Source organism: Dasypus novemcinctus, chromosome 9 (assembly GCF_030445035.2).
Source record: "Dasypus novemcinctus isolate mDasNov1 chromosome 9, mDasNov1.1.hap2, whole genome shotgun sequence".
NCBI classification, from domain to species: Eukaryota; Metazoa; Chordata; class Mammalia; order Cingulata; family Dasypodidae; genus Dasypus; species Dasypus novemcinctus.
Window position 1 is genome coordinate 52,652,653 of NC_080681.1, and position 27,776 is coordinate 52,680,428.

The 27,776-nt window shown below is 37.8% G+C and overlaps 1 protein-coding gene across 1 annotated transcript in view; it reads right to left on the bottom strand.

Annotated features, from left to right (window-relative positions):
* The window catches only part of MSH4 (mutS homolog 4), a 134,334-nt gene that overhangs the window by 67,433 nt on the left and 39,125 nt on the right, over positions 1–27,776 (bottom strand). Inside the window, exons 5-7 of the mRNA XM_058303352.2 lie at positions 11,369–11,484; positions 10,363–10,536; positions 2,711–2,883 (exon numbers count right to left, since the gene is read on the bottom strand). Coding sequence (XP_058159335.1) covers positions 2,711–2,883; positions 10,363–10,536; positions 11,369–11,484 — 463 coding nt within the window. The remainder of the gene's footprint in view (positions 1–2,710; positions 2,884–10,362; positions 10,537–11,368; positions 11,485–27,776) is intronic.

The window sequence follows — 27,776 nt, forward strand, 5'->3', positions numbered from 1 at the left end:
CTTCACATATAAGGGAGATATATATCCCTTCATACACTAGCCTCAATCCTCATTTCCTCCATTTCCCAAGCCTTCAAGTCATAAATAACTACTAGCCATGCCTTAAATACAATAAGCTATTTTATATCAATAAAAGTACAACTGCTGAAGCTTATGCTAACCCTACCTTGAGTTGGACTCTTTAGGGCCCTGTGACTGTAAGCATCTACCCCAAATAAATATTTTTTATAAAAGCTAACAGATTTCTGGTATTTTGCATCAGCACCCCTTTGGCTGACTAAGGCACCATCCCAGTTCCCTCTTCTGTGTTCATATAAAATATTCAATTGTTATTTCATTTGTCATATAGTGTCATAATTTTTAAAAATTTTTATTAGAGAAGTTGTAGGTTTATAGAGAAATCATGCACAAAATACAAAGTTCCCATTTACCACCCTATTATTAACAACTTGCATTAGTGTGGTATAGTTGTTACGACTATGAAAGAACATTTTTATAATTGTACTATTAATTATAAGACCATTATTTACATTAAGGTTCACTGTTTGTGGAGAGGTAGATTCTCTGGAATCAGAAAGAGCTGCTTTGAAAGGGAAAATGGCACAGTTTGAGCACATTAAATTTGAGGTGATTGAAAAACATCTAATAAATCCTCGGTGGGCAATAAGATACATGGGTCTGAAGGTCTGGAGAGATATGTAGGCATAAGATGGAAATATGGAAGTCATGAATATGTGAATGATAATAATGCCAGAAAAATGGATTAGTAACATAAGGTGAAGACACAGGGTAAAAAGACAACCTAGGACATACTTCGAAGAGTCATAGCATTTAGGAAATAAGCAAAGGAAAAGAAGCCTATAAAGTAGACTCAGAAGGAAACCTGAAAGAAGTAGGAAGAAAACCGCAAAACCAAGGAAAGGAAGTGACTCAATAAAGAGAGATTCAGTAGTATCAAGTAAGTTGAAGTTCAAGTAAAATAAGAACCAATCCGTGTGCATTAAATCTCAGTAAGCCTGACTGAAAAGTGTTAGGATAGATCTTCCAGAAGTAGAACCTGGTATGAGGATTCATGCTCAAGTGATTTACTAATAATGTATTTTAGGAGAAAACAGTAAACAAACCGGAGAAGCAGGAAAGAAAGGAGAAAAATCCAAGCAAGAATGTAATTTCAGGCAAATTCCTGAGAAAGGCAAACTTCCACCAATCCTGCAGAGGAATTCTGTAGTTTAAGTTACTCCTCAGGATTTGCCCCCAAATTGATGTGAGAGAGCTAGGCTTTCATATTCCCAAATCATTCAGTCATTTAAAATACTTTCAGTGCTCTGGGCTTGAGGACAAAGGTCTCCAATTGCCTGAGGACAGTGCTCCAAAAAGAGTACAGGTGTGGGCCATTAGAAGCAAAAACACACAGAAAAGTAAAAGGGATCCAAGAGGATCTGGACATAGAACCAACAATGTCTGCTACGGTGACCTTAACAAGGGAAGTCTCAGTGCAGTAGTTGGCACGGAAACAAGACAGCAGGGGATTGATAAGAAGTGGTGATGAAGAGAAGATAGTGAGTAGAGAAATGATGGTTTTTCACAGGTTTGGCTATGAATAGGAGAAGAACGATAAGGTGGTAGCCAGAGAAGATGAAGTTCAAGAAAATTATAAAGATGGGAGAGACTTGAGCAAATTTAAATCCTTATGGAAAGAGGCTGTAGACTCCAGAGAGAAAGAGGTTGAAGATACAGGAGATATTTGAATACAAGAATGGATCTGAAACACAGATGGAGGAATTAGCCATAGATAAGAATGAAACTACCTCCAGGGTAAACAAACGGAAGGAAAATGGATGTCTGTAACTGCATATTTAATAGCAAAAGGTTATAAAAAGATGGCAATAGTTGGATCTGGATTAAGATTACACAATTAAATGACTTCATATTCCTAGCACTATGTGTGACACTGAATGCCAGTTATAGGCAGGTCAGTAAGATGTTGCTGCAAACAAGAAATGGGCATCCAGTTCAAAATCATCTCTTCGTATCTCTCCCAACTTTTCACTAAATATATAGGAACAGAAAGGGGAAAATGAAATGCAGAGTCACATTCAACATAATATCATAATTTTGAAGGCATTACACTAATTATAAGGTATTTGGAATTGAACTAAGTAAAATCTACTAAGGTGGTAAATGCCTTTTTGATTTTCATATCCCACTTCGGTTCAGACTACCTAAACAGTAGGTGAGACAGCTGGGAGAGGTGGTCTATGGAAGAGAGACCAGGCTGCTAGAAATCAGGAATTAGACCAGGAGCAAAACATATAAACTGTCCTTCCACCTATTTAATTAACAAAATTGCTCTGCCATACCAGTGAACAAATAATCAGGATCTAAGTGCAATTCTCTTGCCCTATTTGATTTTAATCACCTAGTAAGGATGAATCACGTCTTCTTTAAAGACTACTACAGAGAAAAGAATCTATGAAAAAATCCACAGAAAAAAAGAACATGAATGGCACCCAGCAAACTGAAACAGAAAATATACTTGTAAAATTATTTACTATAAGATTCAGAAGAAAATTTCAGGAAAACAGCTTCTATACAAGAATACGAGAATTTATACCTTCACTACTTGCCTTTCAGAATCATGGAAAAAAATACTGCAACCAGACCAATTGTTATTAAATTGTATTTGTAAAATTAGATGATATTCATTTACCTGACTGAAGTCCGAAAAAGAGTTCCTCATCTTGAAGTAGTTCTTGAACACAATCTAATCTCATGGTAATGGTTTCAATATCAACTAGAGGTTCTAATATATTAGAACGAAGTCTTCTACTCCCTCCAGGAGTCTTAGTATAATTTAGAACACCAAAGAGAGTGTGATTACTTCTTTGAAAATACAAGTTAAGAAACATTCATTAAGTATACAAAGAAAAGCCAAGAAAATTGCAATTTAACTTTCTAATTAAATAATCCTATGATCCATAGTAGTGATTCTCAAACTTTAACATGCCTAAAATCATCAGGGGATCTTGTTAAAATTTAGCTTCTAATTCATAGGTCTGGGAAGAGACCTGATAATCCTCATTTCTAACAAACTCCCAAGCATGATGCCAGTCAATGAACCACACTTTGATTAACAAGGATTGACAGTATTTCCTTGAACTTAATGACTATTTCATAGACTGGCAATATTCAGATAATGTAACATTCAGATAATATAAAATTTTCTAGTATATGACATTCCAATGATGACAGCAAGATATGAATAATATATCTATAAGAGGGAAGAAAATTTTTATACTGATAAAAGTAATTAATACATTCACTGTTGTTCTAATTTAAGAAGCTGGAAAAGCATTCTAAATAAAAGAGAATTTAATAATTTCTAAGTTACTCTTAGAATTGTGCTATTATTAAGAATGCATTCCATTGGACTATTTATTAGAAGATACTGATGCATATGAAAAGGCTGATTCATTTCAATATTCAACAAATATTTACTGAGCCCACATGATATGCCCAACTCTATGCTAGGTATTGGGCATATAAGATAGAAATTATTCTTGCCCTTGTGTATCTTATGATCTAGTAGCTGATTACCAATCATCCTTATCAATTTATTGGTCTTGCCTGTGAAGACAAAAGGAGAGGAAGAGAGACAAAAAACATATAATCACATAAAGAAAGAAAATAATTTTGGGTACCAAAAACGCTATAAAGAAAATGAGACAGGAATATGTAGAGAATGACCAGGAGGCCTACTTTAGTTAGGTTGATTGAGAAAGAACTCTTTGTGCATTTGACATCTGAGTTGAGGCATGAATAGTAAAAAGGAGGCAGTCATGAGATGGTAATGGGTTGGCAATCATGGTGATGATGATGATGATGGTGTTGTTGTTGAAGAATACATATATCAAACACTTAGTATATACTAAGCATTGTTTTAAGCATTTTATATATATATATATATATATATAATACACACATACACATACATGTACATACATACACACACACTCAATTAATTCTAAGCACCATAATTTACAAATGAAGGAACTGAAGAAGCACAGAGAAATTAAGTAACTTGTCCAAGGTTTCCAAGTAAGTAGCAGAGCTGTAATTCAAGTCCAGTTAGTCTAGCTCTAGAACCACAAAAACGATCAAAGTTGGTAGAGGTTAAATGGGGGTAAGAAGGGAAGGAGATGAAATTGAAGAAATTGATAGAGGTCAGGTCATAGAAGTCCTTGTAAGTCATGGTCAAGAGTCTTATTCTACTCTAAATGTAATGGAAGGTTTTAAGCAGAAGACTAAAAACTCTGATTTCTGGTAAAAAATGATCATAGTGGCTGCAATGTTGAGAACAGATTAATTGAAGGAGAAGGCAGAAAGACAAGTTAGGGGGCAATTTCAGTAGACCAGGCCAGCGATACTGATGGTTTTGGTTGGGGTTCCAGCCTTTAAAATGTTAAGAAATGATCTAGAATTGGTATATATTTTGAAGATTTATTCAAAAGGATTTACTGTGGATTGAATCTGGGATGAGAGGAAACTAAACAAGAATACTCTTAAGTCTTAGTCATCAAATTACCAGATTTTTGGCATACCAATTTACAGATATTTTAAGGGAATAACTCAAATTAAGTCCTGGCTAGGGGGTGGAAAGCCTATCATTACAAGGTACAATATGTTAATTTTTGAGCATTTGGCTTCTTTTGGATAAAGTAAGGAACACAGCCAAATCTGTCACTTGCCTAAGAAATCAATGGGTTTAACACTGCACTGAACAGGTGACAAGCCTATGGCAGCATTCGAGCTATTTGGATAGCCAGTAGGTAGAATATCCAGCTTTAACCTGAGATTCTTTGGTCTCTGATAAAACCTCCCAACTTCTCCTTTCTCCTCAGGTATCTTATCATTCAAGTCTTTGCATCTCCTAATATATAGCAGGAACTCAAGCAATTTTTGACAATGATAATAATAAACAATGATGAGGTATGAAATGTGAAAAGATATAACTAAATATGAAATACTTTGTAATAATTATTAGGCTTATTCATTGGGAAATGATGGACTAATTTTTCCAGGGGGTATTATTTCAGTCCTTTTAATCTAACAATAGGAAAAATATCATTTATTCCCTTAGTTGAAAAATGAACTATAAACTCCTAGAAATGACTGTGATTTTTTGACCATCATTATTCAATGGAATGACAAAGAAGTCTTGAGGCCACTATGCTAACGGATGACTAAAAGAAGTATCTACAGTACTACTTTCAATTTCATTAAAAATAAAGCCAACAGTTCCTAGAAAGAGTAAAACTGCTCTTAACAAAAAAGCTATGATGAACCAATTGGAAAGCTCAGGTTTCTACATTTGAAATAGTAAATAATGCCTGTAGATTTCATACAATGAAAAGAGAAGCCATGGGCGGCAGACTTGGACCAGTGGTTAGGGCGTCCGTCTACCACATGGGAGGCCTCCCTGTGTGGAGCTGGCCCATGCGCAGTGCCGATGCGTGCAAGGAGTGCCATGCCACGCAGGGGTGTCTCCCGCGTAGGGGAGCCCCACGAGCAAGGAGTGCGCCCCATAAGGAGAGCCGCCCAGCGCTAAAGAAAGTGCAGCCTGCCCAGGAATGGTGCCGCATGCATGGAGAGCTTACACAAGATGACGCAACAAAAAAAGAAACACAGATTCCCGTGCTGCTGACAACAACAGAAGTGGACAAAGAAGACGCAGCAAAAGAGACACAGAAAACAGACAACTGGGGTGGGGGGGGGGGAGGGGAGAGAAATAAATAAATAAATCTTAACTCTTAAAAAAAGAGTGAAGTGATGAATACTTTTTAATACTGACTCTGTGATGGTGATGCATATTGTGAATAAAATGAATACCTTTGAATTAAAAAAAAAAAGAAAAAAGAAAAGAGAAGCCAAGACAACAATGCATAATGAAGTGATAGAGATACTTAAACAACTACAATTCTAAACTGATATTGAGTCCTTAAGATTTCATCTACAGTGGTACCTCAGTACTCATAGTTAATTGGTTCTGGGAGGTGCAACAAGTACCAAAAATGATGAGTACCAAACAAATTTTTCCCATAAGGAATAATGTAAATAAATTTAATGTGTTCCCAAACCAAAGACAATGCACATTTTTGAGGCAATATGTAAAAAAGATAGGGTGGTATAACATTACTTTACCTGAGAAATAAACCTAAAAATTAATAATACTTAGATTAAATAAAATAAAAACTTCATTTTACCTGTACTGAGAAGCGTTCATGACTTAAAGGGATAGCGGGAGGAGAGTGGTGAGAAGAAGAGGTTACATGGAGTGTTGCTTGGAAGGAGAGTCCCCGCCAACAGAACATTGGGCACTCACACTTCAGGTGTTCTTTCTCTTTTCTGCCTTTTTTCAACTTGCACCACAGGCTCTGACATATACTGTCACCTTCACTAAAATCTCATCCAATGAGGACTGCTTCTGTCTTCTTTTCAGAATTCCTCAAGTGTGAAATTGTTTGGTCTTTCAATAAATTCACATTTCTGCTTGTCAGAGCTTTGTTTGGATGTTACTTCTCCACAAAGTTTTGAACTTCTGCCCATTTTACACACATGTCTTTTATCAAGGAACTAGGGACATCTTCCCTTATCTCCTCCTCACCTGAAGAAATCTCTTCAGTCACCTCTTGTTGTTGCTCCTCAGTGCTGAGCGCTTCACAATGGTCCTCCACTAACTCCTCAAAACTAGTAGCATCAACCTCCAGACCCATGGCTTGGCCCAAAGATACAATATCCTGCACAGCCATAGTCTCTGTGCCTGCAGGCTTGGGGTCAGCCTCAAACCCTTTGAAGTACAGCTTATGGCCACAAAATTTTCCATGCCAAATTCATGCTGATTCTCTTTTTAAAATTATCAAACCAGCCGTGGCTGGCCTTAAAAACTTCAACACTCTCATCACTTAGTTCCAGTTAATTTTTCAAAAGATCAGCATGCAACACTCACTTTTTCACATATCATGGCTTCTGATGACACTGTCGCCTGTTAACTGCTTCTTGTTTACCCAAATTAATAACAGTTTTTCAACTTCCTTGAGTGTTTGGGAACACTGCTTTAACTCCTTTTGCAACATCAGTCTTTTTAATTCATTCTTTATTCTTAATGATGGTGGAGACTGTTGTTCTAGGCATACTATATTCCCTGGAAAGATTAGTAATGCGAATATGTCTCCCATATTAACCTATTTCTTTTTTTTTTTTTTTTGCTCAATGGTGGTGCAAAATAATTTTCTTTTCTGCTCAGCGTTATCACTGCTCATTTTTATAAGACCTATGATGAGGGGAAAAAACCCACAAAAATACATAAAATGACCCCAAAAGCAAAGATAAGATTGCAATAGGATGTGCACAGGGCAAGAGCTACCAGGGTAGTGAGTCACAAGGCAACTGACACCAACAAGTTCTAGACTGCATGTCAAGTACGAAACCAACCACGAGTACCTGGACAAAATTTTTGCGTCAAAATGTGTCAAATACCAAATTCAACGAGTTTCAGTCAAGTACCAATGTATGACTTCATCTAAAATACTGTTTGTTCCTTTCAGTACTCAATACTAAAATTCATAATTTTAAGTCTATTCCTTTCATTGATGTCTGAAGTTTAATTTAATTACTGAAAAGAGAGACCTAACAACTCTAATTACTCCTACCTTGCACTTTATAAATCAGCATACTAAACAGCTTGGTTTTTTTTTTTAAGACGCTAGAGCTTTTTTAAAAAAAAATTTATTCCCACCCCCGTCATTGTTTGCATTCACCATCTGCTCTCTGTGTCCATTTGCTGTGTATTCTCTGTTCTGCTTGTCTTCTCTTTTAGGAGACACCAGGAACTGAACCTGGGACTTCCACATAGGAGAGAGGCGCTCAATCACTTGAGCCACCTCCACTCCCTGCTTTGCTGTGTCTCTCACTGTGTTTCCTCTTTGTGTCTCCTGGTTGATTCATCTTGTTGCATCAGTTGGCCATGCCAGCCTATCTTGCCAGCTCGCTGTCTTGCTCCTCTTCTCCAGGAGGCATCAGGAACTCAATCTGGGACCTCCCAAGTGGTAGGCAGGAGCTCAAGTGCTTGAGCCATATCTGCTTCCCCTAATCAGCTTGTTATTTCCTTCTATATACCATATTATTTCATGCTTTCAAGACATTGCTCATTTTGTTCACTGTTTTAGCACTTTTTTTTCTACTTCTTCATCTGGATAACTTCTATTTATACTACAAAAATGACCTCAGGCATACTCTCTTCTAGAAAGACTTCCCTAACTATACCTTCTTCACCACATAATCAAGCTCAACTAGCTAACTCTCTATGAGACCATCACTTTTTTTTTTTTAAAGATTTATTTATTTCTCTCCCCTTCCCCCCACCCTGGTTGTCTGTTCTCTGTGTCTATTTGTTGCGTCTTCTTTGTCCATTTCTGTTGTTGTCAGCGGCACAGGAATCTGTGTTTCTTTTTTTGTTGCATCATCTTGTGTGTCAGCTCTCCGTGTGTGAGGCACCATTCCTGGGCAGGCTGCACTTTCTTTTGCGCTGGGCGGCTCTCCTTATGGGGCGCACTCCTTGCACATGGGGCTCCCCTATGCGGGGGACACCTCTGCGTGGCACGGCACTCCTTGCACGCATTGGCACTGCGCATGGGCCAGCTCCACACAGGTCGAGGAGGCCCGGGGTTTGAATCTTGGACCTCCCATGTGGTAGACGGACACCCTAACCACTGGGCCAAGTCCGCTGCCCCCATCACTTTTTTTTATGCAAGCTTTATATGTGCTTAGCACATATGTGTCACCTCCTCTAGACTATACTTCCTCAATGAGAAAAATCATGCCTCCTTAATTCTTTGTACCAAACTGTACTCTTATTAATATAAACTTTGTATAAATAACACAAGTTGTTTATGTTTTCTTTTTTTTTTTAAGACTTATTTATTTATTTATCTCTCCTTCTCCCCCTCTCCCCACTCCAGTTGTCTGTTCTCTGTGTCTATTTGCTGCATGTTCTTCTTTGTCTGCTTCTGTTGTTGTCAACAGCACGGGAATCTGTGTTTCTTCTTGTTGCATCATCTTGTGTCAGCTTTCCGTGTGTGCAGCACCATTCCTGGGCAGGCTGCACTTTCTTTCGCACTGGACAGCTCTCCCTACAGGGCGCACTCCTTGCGTGTGGGGCTCCCCTACGCGGGACACACTTGCATGGCACGGCACTCCTTGCACACATCAGTGCTGTGCGTGGGCCAGCTCCACACGGGTCAAGGAGGCCTGGGGTTTGAACCGTGGACCTCCCATGTGGTAGACAGACGCCCTAACCACTGGGCCAAGTCCACTTCCCTATGTTATTTTCTAAAAACATTTTCATTCTAGGTTTAGGTACCCCACTGTTATGATTATACTGTGTTCTCCAAAATATATGTTGAACTTCTAACCCCTGGAATCTGTGAATGTAAGTTTATGGAGTCATACTTAGAAGAAATAGTCTTTGCAGATCTAATCAAGTTAGGATGATGTCATACTGAATTAAGGTTGGCTCAAATCTAACAGGAGTGGTGTCCTTACGAAAAAAGACACAGATAGAGAGGAGATTACCCTATGGAGATGAAAACACACAGGGAGAAGACAGCCATGCAAAGACAGAGGCAAGAATGGAGTTATGCCGCCACTCCAGGGGATGCTTGGGGCCATCAGCAGTTAGGGAACGGTAAGGAAGGATTCTTTCCTACAACCTTCAGAGAGAGCATGATCCTGCAGACACCTTGATTTTTGGACTTTTAACCCTGGAACTGTAAGGGAATAAATGTCTTTTTTCAGGCCACCTCATTTGTGGTAAGTAGTTATGGAAGCCCCAAGAAATTAATACACCCACTCTGAAATCAATAAACATAGTGTAAATGAGTGTATCTATATCTATTTCTCTCATGTTTACCATTAATATTCCTACTATCTCTTAAGGAAAATTCTAGTGTTTGATCTTGGTACTCTAAAATTAAATAGGCCACCAATAAAGTGAGCAATATAATCATACGACATAGACCAAGGTGATAAACTTCTTCTTGAATGACTACATGACCCCTTGAATTTCCTGTATTTGATGATTTTAAGACTGATTATTTAAATTTTTGGTATTCTAGATTTGAATACCTTTTTAAAATCTGATTTTAGTGAAATAGCTGAATAGTTCAGCAATAGTACAATGATTAAAAATGTATTTGCTCAGTATTTCTACAAACGATTAAAGAACTTTAAAGTAATTATTCATAGAAGAAAATGTCACAGAATACATTTACATGTTTTACAAGAAAAAATATTGGCTGGTCTTACCTACAGTCTTGATTATTAATTAGCAATTCGAGGTTTTGGGCTGATGATGAATCTATCATGGCTGTCTGTTCACTACCCTGGAAACAAACCTTCAAGGATTTGGGTGCATAAACAGAATTTTGAATAAATTCAACATATTTTAACAAAGCTGCAACAGCTGCAAGGCAGTAATACCTGTAAGGTGACCAAGATATATCACTATAAGTTTTAAAAAAGTTATGAAAGAAAAATTTGATTTCATCTTAACTTGGAAAATTATAAATATTTGCAAAGCATTGCTTAAATTCAAAAGGAAAAACCACACCAAGTATCCCTTATTTTTGAAAACTAGTGAATATCTCTAAAACACAAAAATTGATTAAAAAGTAGAAAATTTTCTAAAGTCTGATACTTAAGAGATATTAGACTCCAATAAAATCATGTTACAGGAAAATATTCAGTGGCAATTTGTGTTATTTTTTGAGGTACCATTCAAAGTATCTAGATAATGTAAAAGAGTATGAGAGCTTTAAAGTATAATGAGGAGTTCTCAATGTATAGGAAAGTATGCTGTGATCTTAATGAGGGTAGTCATTGTGATTGAGTAAGCAAGTGGTCAAACCTGGCTCAAAGAAAGTGTCTAGCATGTTCCAATAAATAACTGTTTCAAAAATATCATTAACTTTCTCACACTGCACCTTTTAAGAGGTAAAGTCATGAAGTATAATAAAGGAACACAGCTTTAGTTACATTTTGCTTCTAGGCCCTCAAATACCTAGGCTACTGCAGTTACTTGAGCTTTTCACTCAAATTATGAATACTTTGGGAAAATCTATATAAATTATCAATATGATTTATATTGTAAACAAATTTACTATTTTATTATTTAAATAATTACTGAGTATCTATTAAGAGCCAGAAATTTTTCCACTTTGTTATACAGCAGAGAACAATTAAATAGACAAAGGTCCTTTCCATCATGAAACTCACACTGGATATTTATTACTCTCTTTCCGCCATAACTTACTTGGACTGAACCTCCATTAAGACACTGCTGAATTCTGCTGTGCATAATTGTTCAATATACTCTAATCCTTTTGTTTCATTGAAGTACTTCCTTTGGATAGTCGTGAAAGTAACATTCTGAAAAGAAGTTTTAATTTCAAAATAAAATTTTACTAGCCATTCACTTCCCTAAAACTGTACTCTTAAACACATTCTGATACATGGGCAAGGGACTTAAAAGTTGTCTAAAGTTATTTTTTTATGTTTTTCAGTTAATAAAAAATCTTCTCATATAGTTAGAAAAATAGTATAATTTTCCCTCTTGCAGAATGCATCAGAGTTGTCTGTAGCTCTTATTAGAGCATACTGACATGAAATATATAATTATTTATTATGATGATTATTTCAATCTTTAAAATTTGCTCAGGTTTCCACTGCTTTACAAAGGTTTCTCTGAAATCATCCCCTCCTGCCCAGAGTTAATTACTCACCACTGTGCTATTTTTTCATCTTTTTATACCCATCTATATTATTGAAAATATCACAATGAATTACAAATATATATGTATATATTATTTATCCCATTTAACTGAGAGTTCCTCATGGGTAAATATAAAATCTTACTCATTTTTTCATTTCCAGTGAGCAGCATGTTTCTGACACCAAGTAGATGTTCAATAAATATTTAACTGAACTGAGTATGTTAGGTACAATAATAAAAACCCAACATGAGAGTTTCTGCCATCTAGTAATTTTTTTCTACAGCAACAACAGCAGACAAGTGTTACACTTAGTCTTACACACTGAATCATAATTGAGAAAAGGTACATCTTTATAATGTGCTGGTTGAGAAAAATGAAAAAAAAACTAATTCCATCTATCAAACCAATGCAATGATTATCTTTAAGAAGGAAAGTGAATTTATTTAGAATAAAGAGAAGAAGATAATGTAACATCTAAAAGAGAACAAAATAAAAAATAATAATAAAAATAAAAGGATGAAGGACACACCAAGATAGTGGTGTAAGATGCTCCAGGATCCAGGATTCCATGTCTCCCACAAAATCTTGGACAAACAAGCAAAAACTAGTAGAGCCAATTTCCTCAGAGCTCCAGAAAATAGTTTGAGGGCTGTAGTAACAGCGCAAAATTTTTAAAAAAAAAAATTTTTTTTTTAAAGCAGTTTAAAAATGGTAGAAGTTCACGGCAACCCTTGCTGACCCCTCTTCTAGCCCCTCTGGGAAAGCAGTGTGGAGCCAGCCTGCACTCTCATTGTGGTATTAATGCCCTGTTCCAATGGGAACAGAGTAACGCCTCTGTGCATACTGGGGTGACTTTATTTCAGTGCCCATCAATCAGAAGGCAGCCTGACTGATTGGCTTCAAGACATAAAAAAAAAAAAAGAGTACCTTTGATGGGGGAGAAGTGGCTTATTTCAAAGGGAATAGAGGGTGCATTCCAAGAGAATTCCTATGACCAGGATCTCACGCCAAAGGCAGGACTCATGCTCAAAAAGACAGGGAGGACCCTGCACTATTGCCTTGGGCTGATATTATTGTATAATAGGAGAGCTAAATTCTGAAGCAGCGTATCAACCAAAAAAGAGTCATCTGAAAAACTACAAAAGTTATTTTTTGCTATGGTTTGTTTGTTTTGACTCTTGAATTCAAGAAAATCTGTATCATAATACTAGCTGGCTTAAAACTTAAGGAACAGAAAGCTCAGGAACAAAATCCTTGAGTTAACACATTAAAATATTAAAATGTAGAGTGTGCTACAGAAAATTACAAAACAATCAAAGAGACAGAAATGATGGCCCTACAAAGGAACAAGATAAAACTTCAGAAAACTGACAAAGAATAAAAGATTTTGGACATACCAGACAAAGATTTTTTTTAAACTGATCTTCAATATGCTCAAAGAATTAAAGGAAAACACAGGATAAGAACTAAAGGACATCAGGAAAACAATAAATGAACAAAATGAGAATCTCAATAAAGAAATAGAAATTATTTAAGGATGCAAACAGAAAAACTGGAGTTGAAGACCATAATAAGAGAAATGAAAAAATTCCTTAGAGGATTCAAAGAACAGATTGATGTGGGCCGATTAAAAAAAATATCAGTAAACTCAAAGATAAGACAACTGAAATTATTCAGGCTGAGGAACAGGAGAAATAAGAGTGAGAAAAGGTAAAAAAAGAGCCTAAGAGACCTGTGAGACACCATCAACTGTACCAATATACATATTATGGAAATCCCAGAAAAAGAAAGAGAGAAAGGGACAGATGGATATTTAAAGAAATAACAGCACAATTTGTACTGATCTGGGCATGCTATTCATTTTCTGCTAGCATCCAGTCTGATCCAGTCATTAACTAAATTAAGTCTCTCATTTTCCATCTCAAAAGTAGTCACAGACTCTCTTCTGTTATTAACACTTTTTTTCAAACTTTACATTTTTGTACATGTCTTTTTTTGCCATTAGCTCCTTCAGTGCAGGAACAATAATTCTGTAATGTACGGGCTTCCAATACCTGGCAAAGACCTCATCTATAAAAGGTATTTAATACAAGTTTATTGAATAAATGTATTAACAAATGGTGGAAATTAGTGTAATCATCAGATGAAATAACTGCATTACAAAAAACAAAAAAACAAATAATGATCGAAAGCTTCCCAAATTTAATTAAAGATACAGATATATACATTCAAGAAACCCAATGTTTCCCAAAGAGGATAAATTGAAGAGAACCATGACCAAACACATTGTAGGCAAATGTCAAATGACAGAAAAAAAGAAAGAGATCTGAAAGCTGCAAAAGAAAAGCAACTTATCATGCACAAGGAGTCTTAATGAGAGTAAATACTAATTTATCATCAGAAACTATAGAGGAAAGAAGGCAATGGTATACAATAGTTAAATTGCTGAAAGAAAATAACTGACAAACATAAATATTATATCTGACAAGAATGCCTTTCAAAAATGAGGGAGAGGGGAGTGGATGTAGCACCTGCTTCCCATGTATGAGGTCCCAAGTTCAATCCCCAATACTTAAAAAAAAAAAAAAAGAAGACATTCCCAGAAAAACAAAAGCTGAGGGAGTTCATCATCATCACCAGAACTGCCTTCCAAGTAAGGCTAATGGGAGTTCTTCAGATCTAAAGGAAAGCACACAAGACAGTAGAATGAAGCAGCATAAAGAAATAAAGGTCTCTAGAGAAGGTAGTGATAAAAGTTAATTATAAAATGTTCATACTATCATACTGTATATCTGGTATGTTATTACTTATTACAGTTTCTAAAATGAAATGCATAAAAAATATAAATTTGTAACACAATGGATAAAAATTACTAAAAAAAAATTGGGGGAGGGAGAGAGGGATATAAGAACATAGTTGGGGGAAGCAGACTAGGCCTAATGGATAGAGCATCCACCTACCACATGGGAGGTCCGTGGTTCAAACCCCAGGCCTCCTTGACCCGTGTAGAGCTGGCCCATGTGCAGTGCTGATGCGCGCAAGGAGTGCCGTGCCACGCAGGAGCGTCCCCCGCGTAGGGGAGCCCCACGCACAAGGAGTGCGCCCCATAAGGAGAGCCATCGAGTGTGAAAGAAAGTGCAGACTGCCCAAGAATGGCGCCACTCACACGGAGAGCTGATACAACAAGATGAAGCAACAAAAAGAAACACATATTCCCAGTGCCGCTGATAAGGATAGAAGCAATCAGAAAAACATACAGCAAATGGACACAGAAAGCAGACAACTGGGGGAGAAGGGAGGGGAGATAAATAAATAAATAAATAAATAAATAAATAAATAAATAAATAAATCTAAAAAAAAACCCAAAAACATAGTTCATGTATACTATTTGAAGTTAAGTTGTTATCAAATCAAACATGGGAAAGAGAAAGCTACAGGGGGAGCAGCCAGTAGCTGAAAGCAATGGAGCCAGAAGAGAAGGCAGGGACTGGCAGGCTGCGACAGAGGAGTCCAGGACTGCCTACAACTGGTCTTTAGGGAAAGAACATCGTCTGATGATGCCTTGACATGGACACTTTTCTCAGCCTCGGAACTACCAGCATTTTCAGCACACTGGCCAATGAGAAGTCCTTATCTGACTGCAAAAAGCACCAGGTGGTAAAGATGATGAATGAAGGGAAGGGAAAACATCATCCTGCTTCCCTGGTTTCAGCCCTTGCCTCCTGCTTTGTGCCAGACCATTTTGCCACAACCAAAGTCTCCTTGCCATACAGAAAGGGAAGGTGTAGGAGAAGGTCTTGCTTTAGCATCCTGAGAAGCATCTCCCAGACTTCACAAGCATTTAGAGTGATTTATTCTTTATTCAACTCTGATGATCCCAAATTCATCTTAAAATAAAGAAAAGGTGACCAGACCCTAACACCAAAAAAAAAAAACAAACAAAAAACATCAAATGTGATTGTTATAGATGGAGAATGTAAATTTAAGCCCCATTGTAAACACAAAGAAAATATTTGAAATATATATACAGAAGGAAATAAAAAGTGATTCAAAATGGTACAATGCCAAAATCAAATAAATATGAAAGAAGGCATTAATAGAAGAATTGAGGGACAAAAAGTATAAAATATGCATGTTTGGTAAGTTCACAACTTTTACTATATACTTGTTCATGTATGTTCATGTATGAATGATATATTTTAATAAAATATTTTTTGGTGAAAAAAATCAGAAAATACTTTAAATATAAATGGATTAAGCTCACCACAGAAACTGACACAATGGATAAAAAACTATGACCTAAATATATGCTATTTACAAGAGATACCATAAATTCAAAGACACAAGTAGGTCAAAAGTGAAAGGATGGAAAAATATTCCACAGAAATAGTAACCAGAAGTGAGCTGGGGTAGCTATATTAGTATCAGATAAAATAGACTTTAAGACAAAAACTGCTATAAGGGACAAAGAAGGATATTGATAAAGTGGTCAATTAAACAAAAAGACATAACTATCATAAGTATATAAGCACCTAACAGCAAGCCCCAAAATGTATGAAGCAAACATTAACATATTTGAAGGAAGAAATATACTATACTGCTTTCAATAGTGGACAGAACATCTAGACAGAAGATCAGTTAGGAAACAGAAGACCTGAACAATGGTACAGACCAACTAGACTGAACAGACATATATAGAACACTTAAACCATCAACAGGAGAATATACATTCTTTTCTAGTGTAAATGGGTCATTCTCCAGAAGAGAATATATGTTAGGTCACAAAATAAGTCTCAAGACATTAAGAATATTAAAATCATTCAATATATTTGTCCAATCACAACAGAATGGAGGTATAAACAACAGAGGAAGAACTAGAAAACTCATGAATATGTGGAAATTACAGAACACTCTCTTAAACATTGGGCCAAAGAAGAAAACACAAGAGAATTTAGGAAATATCTAGAGATAAAAGAAAAATGAAAACCCAACATACCAAAACTTATGGGATACAGCAAAGGGAGTATTAAGAAAGAAATATATAATTCTAAATATTTACATTTAAAAAGAACATATATCTCAAGTCAGAGCCATATCTTCACACCTGGCAAAACTAACCTGAAGAGCCAACTAAAACCAAAGTGAGCAGAAGAAGGAAATATAGAGTGGAATAAATGAAATAGAGAACTAAAAAAATAAAATCAACAAGAAAACATAGTTCTTTTAAAAAATCAACAAAATTGACAAACCTTTAATTAGACCAACGAAGAAAAAAGAGGAAGGATCCTAATAAATAAAACCAGAAATCATTTGGAATGAATTGTATGCTTTATTAATATGTATCAATAAAACTGACTTAATAAATAATTTTAAAAATCAGAAATTAACGGTGAAAATTACAACTGACCCCACAGAAATTGAAAGGATAAGAGGATACTACAGGGAAGCAGATATGGCTCAAGTGACTGGGCTTTTGCCTACCATCTGGGAGGACCTGGGTTCAATCCCTGAGACATCCTGGTTTAAAAATAAAAAAAAAAAAAGCATGCCTGCACAGTGAGCTGAGTGCTCATGCAAGTGAATCATGCAGCAAGATGGTAATACAACAAAAGAGAGATAAAGAGGAGAGTCAGGAAAGGTGCAAGAGAAACCAAGAACTGAGGTGGCGCAAGTGACAGGGAACCTCTCTCCACATCAGAGGTCCCCAGGATCAAATCCTGGTGAATCCTAGAGGAGAAAAACGAGAAAAGAAGACAAAAAGAGAAATAGACACAGAAGATCACACAGCAAACAGAGACAGACAACAAGAAAAACAGGGTGGGGGAGTGAGGAAGAGGAGGGGGAGGGAAAAATAGAACTTAAAAAAGAAAAAAGAGGATACTATGAATAATTTATGCCAATTAATTAAATAACCAAGATGAGATGGACAGATTCCTAGAAACTCAAACTATCTATATTGACTCAAGAAGAAATAGAAGATCTCAACAGAACAATAACTGGTAAAAAGATTGAATCAGTAATCAGCAACCTCCCAATAATGAAAAGCCCAGAACCAGATGGCTTTACCAGAGACATTTTTCAAACGTTCTAAGAAGAATTAACATCAATCCTGCTCAAATGTTTCAAAAAATTGAAGGAGAGGGAACAGAAAGTTAAATATAAATTACCATACGACCCAGCAACATCACTTCCAGATATATATCCAAAATAACTGAAAGTAGGGATTCAAACGGATCTTTACATACCGGTGCTCATAGCAGCATTATTCAATTGCCAAAAGGTAGAAGCAACCCAAGTGTCCATGAACAGATAAATGGATAAACAAAATTTGGTATTTAAATATAATGGAATATTATTCAGCCTTAAAAAGGAATGAAATTCTGATACAAGTGACATGGATGAGCCTTGAAGACACCATGTTGAGTGAAATAAACCAGACACAAAAGGACAAATACAGTATGATTTCATCTCATTAATGTGAAATACTGAAAATAAGCAAATTCACAGCATCATAGACTCGAATACCAGAATCTCGCTGGAGATTGATTTGGGGGGTTAATGCTAATTGATAGAGTTTCTGTTTGGAGTGATGGAAAAGTTTTGGTAATAGATGGTGGTGTTGGTAGCACAAATGTGAATGTAATTAATACCACTGAATTATATATTTGAATGCGGTTAAAAGAGGGAAGTTTTAAGTTGTATATATGTTACTAGAAGAAATTTTAAAAACCCACAGGACTGTACGAAACACACAGTAAACCCTAATGTAAACTATGGACTGTAATTTATTTTATTTTAAAAGAAGCTGTAGATTACATAAATGTTACATCGAAATATATAGGGGATTCCCATATAACCCTTCCCCCCCCCCCCCCACTTTTCCCCATTAACAACATCTCTTGCTAGTGTGGTACATTTGTTACAATTGATGAACATATAATGAAGTACTGCTACTAAATATGGTCTATAGTTTACATTATGGTTTACACTTTGCACCACAAAATTTTATAAGATTTGACAAACTGTATAATAACCTGGATTCCGTCACTGCAATGTCATGCAGAATAATTCCCCTGTCCCAAAAATGCCCCATGTTACATCTATTTTTCCATTTCTCTCCCCTCACAACCTCTGGTGACCCCTGCCTTTATTTCAATTTTACAAGTTCTTCCCTTACTAGAGTAAGAAGCCTACTTTAGTCCATAATTGCATTCCGCCCTTAAGTTTGTTTATTCCTCCATCTTGAGGATCTTGGGATGGCAATACCCACTCTGCTTGTGACTGAGAGTGGGTTTAGATCCCATGTGGCAGATGGATGGAACTGTCTTGCCTGCAGTTGTAGAGACTCACTGTTTTCTGGGATGGGCACTGTCCATCATCATCCTTTTTTAGTTCCTGGGCAAGTCCGACTTACTGGAGAGTAGGTGTTGGCTGCAACTCCGCTGAGATTCAGGGCTCAACCAGCATATGACCAGCCAAAAGATTTAAGTCTCTGATACACATATTTAATGGGTATAGTGATGATGATAGGTTCAACTAAAAAGGGCATAAGAACCATGTGTAGGAAAAGTAGAAATGAGTCTTGCTCTGATACACTGAGGGGGTAGGTTATCCTATATTCCAAGGTAAGGTCCACTGATAGGGTGCTGAATTCCTGAGGTTGTCTGCTCTATGTATAGTGTCCAGATATTTGTAGAGCCCTCAGGAGCCCCGCTGCCTGAGGCACTGTTTACTGTGGTAGTCAGTGAGATTCTTCTGAGACATACATAAGCGTACAGCTGGAATGAATTCCCGACTTACTTTGAAATCTCTTAGCCATAAAAACTCATTTGTGTTTAATATTTCCCCCTTTTAGTCAAGGCCTTTTTCCAAATGCATCACTAGTTGGCACTTGGTAATAATTCTTTGGTGCCAGGGAGGTTCATCCCTGGGAGTCATGTCACATCGTGGGGAAAGGCAGTGAGTTTATTTGCTAAGTTTGGCTTAGAGAAAGTACACATTTGAGCAACAAGGAGGCTTTCAGGAGGTAACTCTTAGGCAAAATATAAAACCATGCTAAGTTTCCATTGCACAAGAACAAGGCTCATAAGTACAAGCATCGTATCAAGGACTTGGTGTACTGGTCTGTCCTCCTCACTAGGTACTGCCCATATACTCTAGGGAGTCTTGCCACTCTATTAGAGGATGTAGCAGAACTCCCCAGGATAGGAATTCAATATTTTTTCAGTTATCATGTGGGTCTCCATCCACTGAGACAATACCCCATGACCACTTGAACACATTCATATTCCACAGAGGCATGCTGTAGGTGCACACCTCCCCACACATTCCCTGCCACTGACACCCCACACCAGTGATCCTTCCCTGACACAACTGTGACCTTTCTGCAACCCAAAACTTACCCCAAAATAAAAGCCAAATAACTAAATAAAAATAATTTAAAAATAATAAAAAACAAAATTTTTTGCATTTTATCTTTCATCACCATAAGATCACTTATCTTTTATGTACTGTGACAATTTCTTCTGTATGTTCCCCAGTGTCTTTTTTTCACTTTGTTTCCAAAGAAGCTTTAGGTTATGGAAAAGTCACAAAGAAAACAGGGGATTCCCATATACACCACCCTCTCCCCCTCTTCCATTTTCCTCCATTAATAACATCTTACATGAGCACTGGTTAGAACTGATGAACAAATATTGATTTACTGCTACTGTGATGGTTAGGCTAATGTGTCAACTCAGTCAGGTAACTGTGCCCAGGTGTTTGGTAAAGCAAGCACTGAGCTAATTGTAATACAAGGACATTTATGGACTTTAGTCATCAGTGAGGTTACTGCATAGATGGCTGATTATATCTACATCAATAATGAGAAATTGATGTAGATAATGAATATTGATATAGATTACATCAATAATAATTGCCATCAGTAATGAGTGATGTTTTACCCAATCAGTTTAATGCCTTAAAAGGGGAAGCAATTTGAGCATTCAGACAGAATTTCCCAGCTCATCTCTGGAGAGCCATCATCTCTTGGAAACTCATCAAAGATCTTCCTTGGACTTTCACTGGAACCCCGGGTTTGCAGCCTGCCTGTGGAATCTGGACCTGTGTCCAGTCTTGTGAGAGAATTTTATAAAATCTCATACTATTTTCAGATACCTCCTGTTGATTCTGTTTCCTAGAGAACCCTGACTAATATAACTACTAACCACAGTCAATGGTTTACATTATGGTTTATATTTTGCACTGCAAACTTTTAGAGGTTTTGACAAAATGTATAATGGCCTGTATTTGTCATATGGACTGTAATTAGTGGTATAATTATAATATTGCTTCATTGATTTTAACAAGGTACCACACTATTTTAATTTCCTAGGCTTCTTGAAGCAAATGCCATGAAATGCCATCAAATGGCAATTTATTCACTCACAGTTTTGAGGCCAAGAAAACGTCCAAATCAAGGTATTGTCAAGGCGATACTTTCTTTCTGAAGACAGGCTGCCAGCAATTCTTGGCTCCTGTGTCACATGGCAAGGCATTTGGCAGTGTCTGCAGTCTCTTCCTTCCTTTCTGGGTTTCATTCATTTCAGCTTCTTTCTTCCATGGCTTTTTCTCTCTCATGTGTGAATTCATTCCATTTTATTAAAAACTTCAGTACTAGAATTAAGACCCATCCTGATGCATTTAAATTCACAAGAATGGATTAAATTTAAGAACCATCTGGACCCCAAAAAGACATTCTCTCCATCTGCAAAATACATTCACTCTACCATAATATCCCAAAAGCTTTAAGTCATTTCAGAAATAATGCTTAGTTCAAAGTCTCATAAAAATCAGTTATGGGTGTAGTCTGCCCTGATGCATAATTCCTGTTTGTGGACTTGTGAAACCCAGAAAACAAGTTATCTGCTTCTGATATACAATGGAGGGATAGGCATAGGATAAACATTTCCATTGCAAAGGATGAAATTGGAAGGAAAACAGAGGTCATGGGCCCCAAACAACTCTGAAATCCTGGAGGGCATATTCCATTAGATTTCAACACCTGAGAGTCATCTATGAAATGGTGTTTTGTCCTCCAGGCCTGATGGAGTGGCAACCCCAACCCTTTCAAGCACTGGTGCAGTGGCCATGCTCTCTGCAAACAATGGGGTGAAGAGTCCACCCTCTTCAAGCAGCAGGATGGTGACTGAGCTCTCCACAACCCCCAAGGAAGAGGCCACACCCTCATTAAGTACTAGGGTACAGGCCAGATTCTCCCAGGGGCATAAGCTCCATCCTCTGTGAACATTGGGGTGGTGAACAGATTCCCTGTGATCTGCAGGACACAGAATCCACCCTTTTCAAGTATCAAGTTGGTGGCCAGGCTCTGCACAATCCCCAGGACAAAGGCTCCACCCTTGTCAGGCATTAGGAAAGAGGCCAGAATCTCCCAGGGGCATAGGCTCCACCTCCTGAGAACACTGGGGTTGTGGCCAGATTCTCCACACTCCCCGGGACATAGGCTTCTCCCTCTAAGATCAATGGAGTGACTGCACTTTCTGAACACTGGGGTGGAAGGCCTGCCCTCTCCAAGAGCAGAGGCAGACTCACCCTTTCCACACACATGGGTGGGCCTGCTTTACTGGCCCAAGATGTCTTTGGTTCAGATCTTGATTCAGTGGTTATGCCCTTGAACTGATTTTTCCTTCAGTTTGTGCCTTTTCTGCCCTTTCAGTCCAGGTTGGCAGTGGTTCCATTCATACAGATATCATTTTTTAAAATGTCAGTTTTGCATGTTGTGCACAGAAGTTCAATCCATCAGATGGCAGAACTTTCCACAGATCCTTCCTGAATAACTGCACCTCCAATCCTGACTTGCACTAAACTGACTGGCTGCATCCATATTCAGGTAAACCCTCACATAGGGCACTATTTTCTGGGGATTTGCTTTCCAGAATCTCAGAATTTTCCAAATCATCAATTTCTGGTTTCTTTGTATACAGAATTGTAGTTATCAGCTTATCCCTTTCCTCTCACATTTTACTATAAGCTGTATGGAGAAACCAGGCTGCACTTTCGATACTTAGCTTGGAAATCTCCTCAGTTAATTAACCAAGTTCATCAATATCAAGTTCTGCCATTCATCCAATATCAGAACACAATTTTGGTAAAGTCGTCTGCCACTTTAAAACAAGGATCGACTTTCCTCCAGTTTCCAGTAACGTATTTCCTTCTAAGGTCTCATCAGAAGTACCTTTAGCATCCATATTTCTACACAGTCTTTTCAAAGCAATCTACACCTTTTCTATCAAGCACCTCACAATTCTACCAACCCCTACTTATTACCCAATTTCAAAGTCATTTCCACATTTTTGGTATCAAAATCTATTTTGATGTCAAAATCTATTTTAGTTTCCTAGGCTGTTCAAAGTAAATACCATGAAATGGGTGAGTTTAAACAATGGAAATTTAGTCACTCACAGTTTTGAAGTCAGAAAAATATCCAATTCAAGGTATCATCAAGGGGATGCTTTCTCCCGAACACTGGTTGCCAGTGATCCTTGGTTCTATGTCATACGGCAAGGCACATGGTGGTGTATGCCAGTCGCTCCCTTCCTTTGTGGGTTTTGTTGATTTCAGCTTCTTGCTTCCATGGCTTTTTCACTCTTATGTTTGATTACATTTTTACAAGACTCCAGTAAAGGATTAAGACCCACTGTGATTGAGGTGGGTCACACCTTAGCTGAAATAGCCTCATCAAAAGGTCCTACTTACAATGTGGATTATATTTATGATCACTACGGTCACCCCTCGGGCTGAAGTGTGGTTTGCTGGCCTGGCGAGGGGAGCAGCCGCGGTAGGCCTAATTCCGCTGCCCCCATAATAGGGTGGTTGGTCGGGCCCACCGCCACCCCTGAAGGAAGCACGGCATGGGCGCAGAGTGCCCTCGGGTCTCCCCTTCTCGGCAGCCATGCTTCCGCGGCCGCCCCTCCTCCCGGATGGCGCCACACGATGCCTTGTGAGGCAGCACCCTTCTTCTTCTTTCTCCCTGCGCAGGCGCAGGGCAGAAAAATTCCAGTCTGCCCTTTTCCCCTCCCCGGACAGCAGCAACAGCCAGGCGTGGGCGGGAAACTCAAGTCTGCCCTCCACCCCAGCAACAGCAGCCACCAATCCCTAAACCCTGTCCCTTCCCCCAGCAACAGCGACAGCCAATCCCTAACCACCACCCCTCCCCCGTCCAGCACCGCCCACTGACCTTTCTCCGGCAACCAATCAGAACAGGGCGTGGCTTCGACCAATCAGCCTTCCCCAGCCCCTATAAAACTGTTGCCTCTCCCTCAATAAAGTGGACTTGCGTGTTTACCTTGTCTCCGCGGTAGTTCTTCTGCCGTGCGCCCTCCAGTCCTGAGAGCCCCCGACAAGGGCCTGGCCTCCCTTGTCCCCAGTTCGTCGCCTGCTTCTCCGGGCGACCCCCTCGTCGCCGGCTTCGCCGGGCGACCCCGTCAGCCGAACCACGCAACCCCTTGTGAGACCGATCCCTCGTCCCGAGTGGGACCGACCCCTCGTCCAGAGCTGGACCGACCCCTCGTCCGCAGCCAGACCCCACCTCTACCGACCGAGCAAACCGTCGCAGATCATGTTCTTCTCGGGCACAGCTTTAAACAGATCACACACACTAATGAAAGTTGTTAATACTGAAAACAATTTCTAACACATTCTATGAGGCTGACATCACTCTAACACCAAAGACAGATAAAGATACCACCAAAAATGATATCAAATGAGATGGAGTATCCTCAAGATATATCTCAAAAATGCAGATGCAAAAAAAAACTCCCCAAATACTAGCAAACAGAATCAAACAGCATATTAGAAGAATTATACACAATTGTTATAGATTGCAAAAGGCTTCCAATGCAATACAACATAAATGGGCTGGCTTTTATAATGGGAATTTACTAGGGTAAAATCTTACAATTCCAAGGCTGTGAAAATGCCCAAATCAAGGCATCATCAGAGGCTTGATCAAGGCTGTCTTACCAAAGGTTGGCTCCTGGTAATCCTGGCCTCCTGACAGGTTGCAAGGCAAAAGAGTGGCCGTGGCTGGTCTCTGCCTTCTCCTCCAGGCACACTTTCTTCCTGAGCTCAGCTGTGGGTCATCAGACATATGGCTCATCTCCCCTGAAGCCTCCTCTCTTTAACTTCTGACTGCTCCACTGATTTCAGCCCCTGGCCTCTCTCTCTCAGCCTTTTGAGGTTTCTCTTTCTGTTGCTGTAGTTGTAGGCAATTCTGGAGTGCTCTCTCACATGGCAGGGTAAAAATGGCAGCTCTCTGTGTTTCAACTGTTTATGTAAGACTCCAGCAAGAGGGCCAAGACCTACCCTGGGCCATGACTCACTGACATACTCCAATCAAAGGCCCCCTACTGTATTCAATCCAATCAAAAGTGATCTAATAAAAAAATCCTGTAATCGAACTTAACCAAAAACTCTCATATACAACAAGTTTACTTGCACAGGAATGGGTTAGCTTAAGAATGTAATTTTCAATGGTCCACCAAAGACTCAAACCAGGACAACCATGTCTTAGTCTACCACATGGCTGCCAGGGCAAGATACCAGAAATGGGCTCAGTTCCAGATTACCATAATAAAGCAAATAGCAATAAAGCAAGGCATATGAATTTTTTGGTTTCCCAGATTAAAAGTTATGTTCATATAGTACTATAATCTATTAAGTGTGTAATAGCATTATATCTTTAAAACAACAACAACAATATATATACCTTCATTAAAATGTGGCACAGAGACACTAAATGAGCAGACATCCTGTTGCAAAAAGGGAGCTAATAGACTTGCTCAGTGCAGGGTTGTCACAAAACTTCAATTTGTAGTAAACTCAGTATCTGCAAAGCCTAATAAAGCAATGTGCAATAAAATGAGATATGCCTGAACCAGTTACCAGGAGCCATGTGGGTATGGGTGTTATTGCTTAATTGGTACTACATTTCTGTTGAGGGTGATGCAAACACTTTGGTAATAGATGGTGCCGATAGTGGTTCAACACTGAATGTAATTAATGCCACTGAAATGTATAATTGAAAGTGGATAAAATGGGTAATTTTAGGTTGAATGTTACCAAAATAAAAATTAGAATAAACAAAACCCAGAACAGTCCAACACAAAAAGTGAACACTAAAGTAAAATACAGAATATAGTTAATAGTATAATTATAAAAACATAGTTTCATCAATTGTATAAAGGTACCATACTAATACAAAATGTTAATATTAGGGAGAAATTTGCCTGTGGGGCGTGGGGGTGGGAATATGGCAATTCTGTACTTTCTGCATGATTTTTCTGTAAACCTAAAACTGCTACAATTTTTAAAAAAAGGAAAAAAAGCATTAAGTAGTAGAATAAAAGGTTCACATATTTTGAATAAAATAATGGGTAAAAAGGTAACATAAAAACAATTGACTAAGAAAAGCTATAAAACTGAAAAAAAAAGTGGGTAGGGAATTTGTTATGTGCCAGTTTTGTTTTAAAAGTTTTCTAATCTTTGTAAGTTTTATTAACCCAATTTCCCAATAAGTAAATTTTGAAATGTCAAGTAACATTTGGGCAGAGTCCTGAAGGGAGCGAGGGAACAAACCTTGGAAGCAGTTAGGGGAAGAGTATTATAAGCAGAGGAAAATTATTATACCTACTACTACTATTTTTACCACACTTACATAAAAAGACCCTCATAGTATCAGAAGCAAAATGAAATGGAAGGAAGATGGAATTTGTAGTCAAAGAAACCTAGATTCAATTCTTAGCCCTGGCAATTACCAACTGTATGATATTATAAAAATTAACTCGAAATGGTGTCAAAGTCTTAAATATAAAAGCTAAAATTATAAAGCTCTTCGAAGAAAGCATAGAGGTAAATCTTCCTGAACTTGGATTTGTCAATAGAGTCTATGATATGACACCAAAAGTATTAAAACAAAAGAAAAAATAAATTGGACTTCATCAAAATTAAAAACATTTGTGAGAATGTGAGAAAATAGTTGCAAATCATATATCCATAAGGGTTTAATATTCAGAATACAAAAAGAACTTAAAACTCACCAACAAAAAAGAATGTCGATTTAAAAATGGGCAAAAGACTTGAATATACATTTCTCCAAAGAAAATATGTGACCAATAAGTACATGAAAAAATGCCTAACGTCATTAGCATTAGAGAAATGGCAAATCAAAACCACAAGGAGATGTCATCTCACAGCCACTAGGATAGCAGTATAACTATTACCCAAAAAAATCAGAAAGTGTTGACAAGGACATGGAGAAATTGGAAAAATTGTGCATTGCTTATAGCTATGTAAATTGGTACAGATGTGGTAAAAAGTCTGGCAGTTCCTCAAAAATTTAAACATAGAATTACTGTATGACACAGCAATTCTATGCCTAGATATATAATACAAAGAATAACTAAGGCTCAAACAGACACTTGTACACCAATGCTCAAAGTTACATTATTCACAAGTCAAAAAGTGGAAACAAGCCTCCTTCAAAAGATGAATGGATGAACAAAATGTGGTGTGTATACACACACACACATACAAAATCTCACACAGGAATATTATTCAGCCACAAAAAGGAATGAAGTTCTGATACACATTATAACATAAATGAACCTTGAAAATATTATGCTACATGAAATAAGCCAGACACAAAAGGAAAAATATTGTATGATTTCACTTATAAGAAATATCTAGAATAGATACAAATGTATACAGGTGGTAAATAGATTAGAGGTTATCCAGGGGCCTGGGGGAAGGGGAAAGGAGGACATTATTGCTTAAAGGGTAGAAAGCTTCTGTTTAGGAATAGTGATGATGGTTACTCAACATCATCAAGGTCATTAATGCCACTGAACTGTACACTTAAAATGGGGGGAAAATATAAGTCTACAATCA